The sequence below is a fragment of the Anguilla anguilla genome, chromosome 12 (genome assembly GCF_013347855.1).
Source record: "Anguilla anguilla isolate fAngAng1 chromosome 12, fAngAng1.pri, whole genome shotgun sequence".
Lineage (NCBI taxonomy): Eukaryota > Metazoa > Chordata > Actinopteri > Anguilliformes > Anguillidae > Anguilla > Anguilla anguilla.
In genome coordinates, this window is record NC_049212.1 from 30,311,169 (window position 1) to 30,323,245 (window position 12,077).

General features: G+C 43.7%; 2 protein-coding genes across 3 annotated transcripts; both read right to left on the bottom strand.

Moving 5' to 3' along the window:
• Positions 1 to 317: 317 nt before the first annotated feature.
• Positions 318 to 6,670, bottom strand: sirt2 (sirtuin 2 (silent mating type information regulation 2, homolog) 2 (S. cerevisiae)). Its single transcript, XM_035386612.1, has 16 exons — positions 6,477 to 6,670; positions 6,022 to 6,068; positions 5,700 to 5,760; positions 5,266 to 5,376; positions 4,647 to 4,688; positions 4,221 to 4,327; positions 3,981 to 4,037; positions 3,732 to 3,800; positions 3,443 to 3,572; positions 2,999 to 3,058; positions 2,482 to 2,537; positions 2,251 to 2,327; positions 2,095 to 2,146; positions 1,710 to 1,777; positions 1,348 to 1,414; positions 318 to 1,236 (listed from the first exon to the last, which is right to left on the bottom strand). The coding sequence occupies exons 1-16, from the start codon at positions 6,490 to 6,492 to the stop codon at positions 1,090 to 1,092; spliced, it is 1,167 nt and encodes a 388-aa protein (XP_035242503.1). The 5' UTR covers positions 6,493 to 6,670; the 3' UTR covers positions 318 to 1,089.
• Positions 6,671 to 7,587: 917 nt separating this feature from the next.
• On the bottom strand, positions 7,588 to 11,787 carry si:ch1073-228b5.2 (distal membrane-arm assembly complex protein 2). 2 transcript variants are annotated; one of them, XM_035384169.1, is made up of 6 exons: positions 11,684 to 11,787; positions 10,311 to 10,504; positions 9,837 to 9,917; positions 9,430 to 9,569; positions 8,588 to 8,750; positions 7,588 to 8,481 (listed from the first exon to the last, which is right to left on the bottom strand). In XM_035384169.1, exons 1-6 carry the CDS (start codon positions 11,699 to 11,701, stop codon positions 8,250 to 8,252), a joined length of 828 nt encoding a protein of 275 aa, XP_035240060.1. In that variant the 5' UTR covers positions 11,702 to 11,787; the 3' UTR covers positions 7,588 to 8,249. The 2 variants fall into 2 exon arrangements, with proteins under 2 accessions (XP_035240060.1, XP_035240059.1); XM_035384168.1 differs by lacking the exon at positions 11,684 to 11,787 and adding an exon at positions 11,538 to 11,672.
• Between the last annotated feature and the right edge of the window lie 290 nt (positions 11,788 to 12,077).

Below are 12,077 nucleotides of genomic sequence, written 5' to 3' on the forward strand. Positions count from 1 at the left end.
GCAGAAGTGGCCATAACATAAACTGGAAGCAAGCAGCGGGAAATGCCAGTTCTCCATATGTAAATGTACATTAAAATAGGCCATAAAACTGCCAATTTCTGTGGTTATACAACTTCCAGTAATGCTACACCCAATTTTGGGTTTCTGAACACATACAAGCACAACTCTGTTACCAATGACCAATTAAGTGAAAGGAAAGTAGCTTTTGGCTTCGGAGACATTAGGAGAAATTGCTGGTGTCAAACAGGTTGCGTTGATTTTGAAGCCTGTGTGTGTGCATCTCTCACAAAATGAAAGAAAAAAAAGCCCAACATCACTAATTTTTAGATATTGGAACTTGATTTATTTTTACCTGTTACTCGCCCTTGCCTGATAGCTTCACCCAGATTGTGCGTTGTCTCCACCTTGAGGCCACAAGGTGTACTGTCATGCAAATATCCCCTACAGTCAATTCAATTTTGCCTCCATTATTCAGATATAGAAACCACACCAGCCAATATTAACATATAAATAAAATCAGACAAAAGGTGTTGGTAATATCTAGTAAATATTTTTTGAAAGAGAAATTATATTAAACCATCCATTAAAAAAATCTTGAAATCAGTTCAGTATATATTAGTAGCCATTACTGATAAGAGAAATATAGCGGCACTAGGAAGAGAAGACACCACTCCATCAGTGTTTATATTTACATCACCTATAAGTTTGCTCCTCTGGTAAACCATTTTGAAAAAATTGCCTTGTTGGTATCCAATTCTCTATATCACTTCCTCTTCCAGTCAAGACTGACCCAATTCAATTAGCAAACTTGAGTGGCCTTAGTGTGCAAATCTCTTGTCTGTCTTTCTCCTCCGCTTACGCCCCTGTTTTCCTGGATGACACTGTGTATATTGCTTGTTGCTTGATGCAGTAGAGGAACAACAGTGGACAGGAAGGAAGAAGACAGGACGCAGGAAGTACAAACTACTGCCTCACAGGGAGACTGAAACATAATTCAAAGTGCAAAGTCTTATTTGCATCACTCAGCTGCCGGAGACAGGCTCAGGATTGGCTAAGTGTTGGTCATGATCTGCGCTGCCCGTTCATTGGTTACTCGGCCTTGTCACTCTTCCCTGTCTCCGCCCCAGCATTTCCCTGTGCTGCCCCAGGGCTCTGATTGGCTGGCTTGGCTTTGTCTTTCTTGTCTTTGCTGTCAATCATTTCGTGCTCCCGTTTCACCAACTCTTCCAGTTCCACCTGAGGAAGAGAGAGAAACAAAAGCCAGATTCAAACCAATTCTAACAGCTCCTCTGACACTGAATGATAATGTGTGTATGTCTGTCTGTCTGTCGGTCTGTCTGTAATTACCTTCCAGCCCAGCAGGTCAGCAAGGGCCAAGCAGCCTTCATCGCAGGTGCTCAGGTACGCCACGTCTCTGACAGACAGTAACCATAATCACCCTCATCATCCTCATCATCACCATTGCAATAATGTCTATTTCATGCACAGAACCACGGATCTACAGATCTGTGCCCAAACACCAGCGCGTGTGTGGTTGAGTGCAGTTCGTAGTGAGGTTAGGGTCTGTAGCTGTGCGGGTCTGCAGTTCAGTGGGGTCCATAGCTCTCTGGGCACGTAGCTCAGTGTGTCTGTAGCTGTGTGGGTCAGTATATCTGTGGGTCTGTATCTGTGTCAGTCTGTAGGGTCTGTAGAGGTTGTAGGACTCTCACCTGTAGGCTTTCTCTGAGTCAAAGTCCATGCCCCCTCCAAAACCCAACATCCCCATCAGGGCATCTGACTACCAGGGAGAATTATAGAGAAAGAGATAGAACAACAAACAATAAACAAAAACAAACAATAAAAAAAACTACGCACCCCCTTTTTATTTTTGTCATAAAAATTGGAATAGCCAATTGTGGCTCTGTGTTTCCACTATGGCACCCCCAAACACGCACGCACGCAGTCATACACATGCATGCACGCGCACACACACACACACACTGTTACTGACAATTACGGAGTGCGAAATGTTACATCTAAAACCTACAGAGGAGGGGAAGCGTGAGAGAGTGTGCAGGTGTGTGTGAGCCGGGGACACACAGAAAGAATGATTACCTGCCCAGTCTTCTCCATGTTAATGAGCAGTCTGGGAGTGCTTTTTGGGACTCTGTGAACAGACAGACCAGTTCAGAGAGAGACAGACCAACAGACAGGCATACGGACAGAAAGACAGACAGACAGACAGACAGACACAGGGACAGAGGGACTAACCGGCTGACCAGAGAAGCAAAGGGCTGAACCTGCAGGGATGTTCCCATGATGATGAGGAGGTCACAGCGAGGGAAGTCCTGCAGAGGAGGAAGAGGGAGGGGGAGAAAGAGGGAGAGAGAGAGAGAGGGACAGGAAGAGAGGGGAAGAGAAAGGGAGAGAGGGTAACACTGACACACTGATAATCATTAAGCAAAGACACACATTCCGAACGGCACACTTATCCTCTCTCACCATCTTCATCGAGGTAAAGAACCGGGCCGGGAGATTCTCACCGAAAAACACGATGTCTGACCAGAGAGAGAAAGGGGGGGCGGGGCGAGGGGAAGAAAAAAAGAGAGGGGGGAGGGATGGAAAGTCATCAGGGGGATGCGTTAAAAAATTATTTCATACATAAGATGGAGAGAGAAACAGCTTTAGAAACCCTGTGCCATCTGGCATGGAAAAGAGAGAATGTTCTGGAACGGAGGAAGAAATAATGGGGAATCTTGGGTGAGGGCTAAGAGACATGACACATGCCACAGGAACGCCACTATATGGAGCCATGATTCATGCAACCAGATAAATGAAAGGATTTAATTTAAATTCTGCACTGCACTGAGAAGAGAGAGATAAAGGAGATAGTATGGGAACAAACAACACTGAAGCTTGTAAAGAAGAGGGAAAGGCTGAAGGAGGAGTACAGGAGACAGGACAGACAGAGGAAGATGGACAGAGGGGGATGAGAGAGGCCGGACAGGCGCAAACTCACCAGGCTTGACCAGGGCACTGCATTTGTCACACTTGGGAATCTCGTCTGAGAAGATCTTTTCTGTGGACCATGAGTTACCAATGTGGTCAGGACTCCATTGCACACAGAGGATGACCAATGCACAGAAAGTAATGCCACAGGGCGTGCAACAGGAAGCAGTGCAACAGGAAGTGCAAGAGGACGTAATGAAGTAAGCGCTTGGATATCAGCCAGAGAGCCTGCTCCCCGTTTCAATATGTTCTGTGAACTTTGACTGTGGGCAAGGACAGCGGGGAACTGGAAGACTGAGCGCCACTGTCCCAGCTGGGACTTGAACCTGCAACCTCTCAGCAACCAGCCAAGTTCCTAACCATTCAACTACATACTACACTGCTATGCTGGGCAGGATCTCCTGGCCCGGGCCTCTGGTGCTCACAGTAGGAGCTTTAACCCGCTGTGTCTCACCTTTCATCCAGTCCAGGTTGTACTCCGTGCGGCACGAGAAGCTGACGCAGTGGGAGGTGTAGAACGTCCCGTGGGCCTCGATCAGATCGTCTCCTTCCAGCCCGGCCACGCGTTCCAGGGTGTCGATGTTCTGCTCCACCAATCAGAGAGCATAGGTTCACCCTGACCCGACATCTAAAACAATGTGGGTGCGACTAAAATTTGGTGAAACTCGACTGGCTAAATGGCTTTCGACTGACGGCCACCAACTGATTGGTCCGGCGGCGTTCTGACGGGCAGGTGGACTGACCTGTGAGTAGCAGCGTCGAAGCAGACCTTTCTCCTTCAGCAACCTGATGAAGTAGTGACACACTGTGGGCTGCAGACATACAGATTGGCATGCTGTTAAACAATTAAATGTCCAGTCAACCACTTCAAACCAAGGACTAATATAATAAAAACAGGTCTAAAAACATCAGAGACACTGCATAGCCAATCCCATACACACACACACACACACACACACGCACAAAACACACACACACAGAGGTTTCTCTACCTTGAACTGCCCTGGGTACAGCTCCCTGGCCAGGGCAAAGAAAGGCTCAGGATGTTTCTATGAGAAAGAGAGAGAGACAGAGGGAGGGAGGAAGACAGAGAGAGGAACAGAAGCACAGATGGAAAGTCATCAGGCAGATAAGCAGAACACAGGGAAAATAACATGGTCATATATTGAGTATGTCACATGACACCAGCAGACAGTGAGGCACCCAAGAGTGGGCGGAGCAGGGAGGCCAACCTTAAAGTAGTCGATCTGAAAGATGGCCTCTGGATAAGGCAGGTTATACTTCTGCAGATTGGCATACAGTCCGGTGCCAGGAGAGCGAAAATCAGGGATACCAGCCGCTGGGGAGGAGGGGGGGGTTGGGAGATTCATCTAATTAATTATTGATATAATTAATTTTAATACGAAACAATTTATTTCATTGTTTCAGGAGGTATAGCCAATTATCAGCACACTGTAAACTTAATTCCATGTTGTTTGTTTTTATGACAGGGCTTTCAAATTCCCATCATGAAAAAGACTATCAGAGGGACATCTGCTTATTATTAGAAGACTAGAGAGGAGGAGAAGGGGGAAGAGAAGTGGAGAGAGGGAGTATATTATCTTCTCTATCGCTCGCTGTACTATAAACATGTGAAAGATGACAGGACAGATGCTCACATGTGGATATCCCTGCTCCCACCATGCAGATGATGTTTTTACCTGAGGGAGGGAAGGAGGGAGGGAGAGAGAGATCACATATTATCATTCCTGTGATGGACAGGCACACTGGTGTGATGACACAGGTGTATTTTGGTGCAGTGTCTTGATGGCGTAGAGCCTGGCACTTTGTTGCAAAGAGGCTGAGGGTTTGTGGTAATGTAAAGCCTGATGCTGTGCATTCTGGGATGGTGTTGCAGCACAGTGTAACTGTACTCCTAGCATGTTCCAGGTTGGCTTGGTAAAACAGCAGCAGAGAGGCAGAATAGGGAACTTGCCCAGGGTGCCCTCAATACACTCCCTTCCACGTGTGCTGTTGCAGCCCAGGTTGTGATTCACTTGGATAACATGGCAAAAGGTAGAACTGCATATACATACTGAGTGCTCCTATGGTGATAACAGAGACAGTTCATGCACACATAACCAACCTCCAGGTTGTCAATTAATACTCCAACCTAACCCATCCCAGTAAGAGCCCAAACATCAAGTCATTATAATTAACAATGCCATCATTCCCACTTAAAGCGACAGTACCTCAAAAATACAATACAATATTGAAGTTGTGGGTGTTGTGACTCACAGGTGCCGCTCTGCATGTATCGAGCCACGCCATCCAAAGTGAGCTCATCCAGAACTTTCTCACTGGGCCCTAGGCCCAGAGTCCGAGAGAAGAGGTTGCGAAGAAAATCCACTGAAATGCACAGTAAAAAAATAAGGAAAAGTTATAACCTCTCCTTCTGACAGATGAATAAGTCACTCTGGGCCTGCCCGGTTCCTTTATCCACAGATCTCACTAGGGCTACAAGGCTGTGCTCAAAATCCAATCCAAAACTAAAGTTGTGTGTAGCAATCTGTCAGCCAAAAAAGCCGAAACCAGAGTGTGGCACGGCAAAAAAAGGAAAGACATCTACAGGTATTTCTACTCGGAAGAACTTTTCATTCGTTTTTATGGGGGGGGGGGGGGGGGGGGTGCGGGGGGATATTGAGAATGAAGCCAATTTGGCTGTCACTCACTCTCCGCTTCCCCCGACGCACCACCTTCGCCTTCGTCACTGCTGTCGTCAGATTCCTCCTCCTATTAATTGAAGAATCGACAGTTGTTTCGATTTAGGATTTGTTAATTGGTATCTATCACTAGTTCACAGAAACACAGACAATGCATTATCAACCGGGCTTAGTCTGGTCAACCACTCTGTTAAAAAAATGGTATCTCCCCTTACGAATAAGACACCACCAAACAAAACTAATCACTGGTCAGTCAATCGCCAGGTTATGTTGTTTCTAGCTGGCTAGTCTATATATCTCCGTTGCACACAGCATGCTAGGCCAGCTATACCTCGGGATCAGGGATGTTGGTCTCCTCTTCCTTTTTATCAGACGATTCTAAAGAATAAAATGCATAATAACAACAACAACAACAACAACAATAATAATAATAATAATAAATCTAGCGTTAATTGAGCGGTGCAATGTCAGATAACTAACTAACCAACGTCAGATATATCTAACGTTATTCGTAAGAAAATCTCGAAAGGAATGAAAATGTCTTTTAGTTGTGGCTGGAGTAACTCGATAAAGTGACAGCATTTAGTTAGTCTAGTTCTAGTGTTAAAACCAATACATGACAACGTCACAGAAAGACAGTATTCCACCAAGTATTTATATACAGCCAGCTGACATAGGCTACAAGCTAACTCAGTTCGCTACTTCACTGACGGGATATGCAGAAAACGTCAGCCATCAGTCAGCATACCCAGATAGCGAGCTAAAGAGAATTAACATTACTGTTACCTGGTACATCAGACATCTATTCGTCTCCTCTTAGCCACCACACTAACACGTTTTACGCTAAATATATATAGACACTTATTTTCATAGAGGAAGGACCGCAGTTCACTGTTGTATTCGTTGCAAACGGGTCAAAGAACTGGGTTTGTTTTCGTCCGCCACGAATTGCTTCCGTAAGACTAGGCTATCTGTCACAACAAAATTCATCCGGGTAGAATGAAGCGCCACCAAAGTAAACGCATCGAATCAGTACATGAAGAAATGAAACTGGCAGGAGTAAAGAACAACTCCCCCCAAAAAATCGGTATATTATTCACTCGTTCGCTACCAGGTATGTTCAAACGTTAAAAGTAGCCGAACTAAAACTACATACGAAGAGCTGGACGTGAATCGACTTGCTCCATGTACATGTTTTGTAATATAAATATTATTACATGTACATTACTGTAAATAGCTTGATGTGCATAGTCAAATACGGTACAAAAACAGCACTGCCATACACTAACATAGGTACTTTATTACTGTATAACATGAACATTTTAGTTCCACCCATCCATAGTTCTAATTCATTGAGTTACCTGTCTATTCAGACCAAACGCAGCATCTCCTTCTCTCTCTCTCTTTCTCTGGCAGTTGTTCCTTATGACACCACTGGGAGCAATCAACCCTCTCAGTCTCACTCCCAGAGGATTATGGGGTTTACATTAGTCTGTTAACAAGATTTTACACCTGTTTCAGAATCCAACCTTAAGCACTCAGGTCTCATTGCTCTGGACATCCTATTGTCAATAAGTTTTTGATACAGCAACCAAAGACTTTTCTAGCAGTATCACTTGTACACTTACAGTATGTTTATTAATTTAAATGGATAGTTCAGTTACTGCCGCATTTAAAAAATATATTATTTTAGTATACATTTAGTAAGTGAACTATAAATTTAACACCACACAGTTGTACTTTCAAACCATACCCCTCCAAAAAGGGTTAATTTCACAGGGTACCCAAAACATTAAATACAGCTTTTGTATGAATGATAGACATAATATTTAACAATAATTCATAATAGGCAGAATAATAATTTTTGTCTGAATTAACATTCCAACAAGTAAAATAAATCAGTTAATAAATAATTTTATTTCCATTTTTACAGTGCCATGTATTCAATAGCAATCAAAATCTCAAATATACTTTACATATTTATATACAATACTTTAACAGAAGCCTGTCCTTCTCACAGACATTGCATTAAAACACTTCATAATAATGTCTAAACTAATGACATTAAGTGGAAAATATCAAGCAGCCTGTTGAGACAAATTAGTTTTCCATTAGATTAAAATAAAAAAAGACAGTCCACACGAAGACATTGACAGACAGGAGAATGGTTTGGAACATAAATGCATTCTGGACTTTTAAGAAACTGATGAGAGTATTTGACCAAGGGCAGGCTACTCCTTTTCGACACTGAAGAGGAACTTTCAAATAGAAATGCAGAAACAAATTTGACCCTGTTTTATTCCTGTTTATCTGTCAACATTAGGCTCGTCTTCATATGACACTACTTTACCTATTTACCAAGCAGAGCTTCCAAAGCTCACATTTTAGAAAATATGTACAGACTGATATAGGAGTTACAGTTTACATCTACTGCGGCAGTGGCCTGACCATTGATTTAAGTCCAGAATGCACTTATGTTCCAAACCATTGTCCTGTCTGTCAATGTCTTTGTGAGGACTGGCTTCTTTTTACATGTGCACATCTGTGTGTTTTTTCAGGTCATCGTGTCAGGGTTTGCCTGTGGGGACCCTGTGTGTATGTGTGGTCCTCAGTGAGCTGGTTTATCTCAGTCTCAGTCTGTAGGCCTGTATCAGTGCCTGTCTCATCCAGGCCCTGGCTGTACTCCACTCCGCTGATGTGACAGTGAGGCAGCACTTCCTCCAGCAGGATTCGCACCAGCCCAGGGCTCTGCAGGCGGGGGAGGGAGGAGAGGCCCAGTCTCCGTAACTTTCTATTGGGCAGACACAGGGGGAGGAGTCAGAAGAAGGTGAAGCTTCAAACAGTGAGTAAATCAGCAACATCACACAAAAGCAGAGAGCGGCAGAATTCTGGGATACCTGAGGTGATGCAGGGAGGCCAGCCCTCCCACGGTGATCTGTGAACAGTGGGACAGGTCCAACTCCTCCAGGCTGTCCTGGAAGATGTGCAGGTGGGACAGGAACCAGTCGTCCACCTCGGGACAGCCACGCAGAGAGAGGGAACGCAGGCCCTGCTGACTCTCTGTGATGAGGGGCAGGAGCAGTGAAGAGAAGCTCAAGAAAAAGTTTAAACCTTAAATCATGGTAAAATGGGCAGTTAAATATGAACTGTATCTCATTTTTAACCTCATCTAGATCACACAACAGACACTTCCTGTCCTCCTCTGGGACACCATAAAACCGGACTGTTTCCAGAGCCAGGGGCAGGGCACCACCTCTAAATTGGGCACAAATACACCTTCTCCCTCTGGTCAGGTTAAGGGTGACATACTACTATGGATGCTAACTTTGTTTAATATGATATGTTCTTAATTTAGGTTTTTCAATGATTTCATCTGCCCTTTTCTTTTTATAGTTCTGAAACAATATTGTTTTAATTTGATTAACGCTGCAAGATAATTTGTCTGTGTACGTATACTGAGGATCAGACTCACCAGGTATTGTTGACAGCTGTTTGAAAAGCCTGACATGTTGAATGACCTATTCCAGAGTCAGACCATGTCACCCTTAACTTACATGGCTCCACCAGACAAACATATAGGCTTTGGAGGCAAAAGGGGCTTCTATCAGGTACTAGATAGGTGTACTTAATATACCTAATAAAGTAGCTACTGAGTGTGCGTGTGTGTGTGTTTGTGCACTCACACACACACAAGCCATTATTGTTATCATTATGAAGTCTAGGCACAACGCAGCAGTACCTAGGTTGTCCAACCCCGAATAATTAATCAGCGTTCCGCTCATGTCCACCTCCTCGATTGGGACATCCCGGAAATTCATAAAGTCCCAGCTGAACTTTCCTCTGTAGTTGGCCTGGAACCAATCTGACTGCCCAGCAAACCTGGCGACAAGACGGACAAAGAAGACATGAGACCCACAGACAGACTGCACCTGTAGATAAATACATGGAAGCAGATGGCATCCCATACTGACACCAAATATGAAGACACAAAGACAGTTCAGACATGATAGACACGTGCATACATACACATTCATACAGTAACACCATACCAGAGTCCATACCATTATCTGAGAGGTCTGCAAAAATATCGTCCTGTTTTCTGACAGACACCATCCATCCCGATGTCAGACACATGAGACTGCATACCTGAATCTGCCCTTCATGCACAGGATGTAGTAGGCCGCAGCGACGTTGTCCCCATAATGCATCTGTGTGTAGCCATAGTAACTGCAGTGAAAGGAGGGACAGGAGCTTGTTCAGTCACAGGGGCTTGTGGTTTTGACTATACGGGTAGGCCATGCAGTGCTCAAAACACGTACAGATACCATAAGTGTAGCACATACAGGCAGCCTAGCAGCATAGATATGCTAAGAGGCTGCTAGCAGAAAGATGCACATATTTCTGGATATTATAATCTAACTTGTAGTGCTAACTAACAACTTCTAAGAGGAACAATGGTCATTTTAAAATGATGACCCTTTTGACCTGTTTTAATTGACACACTTCTGACAACAGTCATGCCACATTCTGCTTGATCCCCCAGGTTATTGCTACTTACAGCTAACATGCTAGCTGCATAATTGAAGATACAGACAGTATATTCGGGGACTGTCACCGTACACGTTCTTGCGCCTCAGAGTCCATCGCTTTAGCCAAGAGCTCCAGGAAACCATCTGCTCCACATCATGGAACCGCTGATACAGGAAGAGAGCAAGCTTAGAGTTCAGCTTGGGAGGAGCCAGGGGTGCAGGAGCTGAGCTCAGGTTGCGGCTGGTAATAGTGACACATGACCTCACGCAGCCCCGTGACTTCATCTGAATCCAGAAAAACAGAATAACAAACCGAATATTAATTATTTCTGTTCCATACTCCAGCACATTTGAGTTAAGTTTAGAACCAACCATGAAAACCATTGAAGAATAAACCAAGAAAAACAGGGAGAACACACTAAAAACAAATATTCAGTCATTACTTCTGACCTAGTCCACTCCTTAGGATCATTCAATGCTGGCTCTCAATCTAGTGACAACAATGGTTGTTGTCCGCTGTGTGAGTAGTCCAATGACTCATTATAACTATAATGTCAACAGTAATAGCTTAAGTGCTATTATGAACTGTGATCATGGACCATGACTTAGCTACTTGCAGAGGCAAGGATCTAGCTTTGACTATGTGCCCTTGTTCCAGGTTCATGTCATGACAACTAACCTGATGGATTGTGTATCTATCTCAGCTGTCGACCACCATATTGGCCCAGGGGGTCTACTTATAGCCTACTCAAACTCGATTCACAAGAATTTCCAATTCCCCCTGATACCCAGCTGATATTTTTAACTAGAGGCATAGGGTCTACAAAACACTCTTAATCTGGATAACAGCATTTAACTGGACTGTTTTAAATATTGCTTTACGTTTTTCAAGGTGTTATGGTAGTGTGGCTAACGTTTCAAAACGCTGCCAGAGACTAACCATCTACGAACGGGTTTGGCATCAGCGATGACTCTAAGCCTTATTCACAAATCAAAGTTGATATCATTCAGGCTGTACATCATTTAGTAGTGGACTGAAATTATGAATGGTGGTATTGTCACAATTCTTGTCACAATAATACAACAGTTTTCTTCACACAACATTGAAGCAGTATCAACAGCTCCCTACGTCTTGTCTGTAATGCCGAAACGTTAGGTACGCGGCATTGCAGACAACTTCCCAACAAAGCACAACGCGCAACGTCCCAACATCCTGATTGTGATTTACCGATAAGTAAATATGGTAAATAGTTAACGTTTTCTAAATGAGATTATCGTTAATATGACACCACGATTTAAACGGTGATAAACCACATACCAGATATAAACCGCTGGCTGGAAAAAAACTCATACGGTTTCACCTCGATTGCAATATATAACGTTACGTTTATTCGTTTCCTTTTCTCCGGCGTACACTAAATTGAACAATATTCCACTCTGTCAGTAACCGAAGGATAAACTTACCAGCATGAGCAGCGCCATGTTACAAGAAACCAACTTCTACAGGACATAATTGTGGACAAACCTAGCGAGTAATTTCTTCGCGATTTCTTCTTCTTCTTTGTCTTCTTTGTGATTTTATATGGTGTGAAAAGCTATATACTGCCATCTGTCGGCTGTGATTGTTAAATCGCACAGAGACAGTAGAAACATAGTAACAGGAAATATTTCCCCTATATTTTATACAAAATTAATTGCCTCTATATCTTCTACTTGTTAGACATGAACATTGTAAACACAGCAGAGATGCATGTAAGTTTTACTTTGACGTGTATTGAGAGTCGTAGCTTAATCCTGGATACTACTAGACCCATAATCAACTGATTTTATGAATTGCTTTGAAGATCATGCATTAATC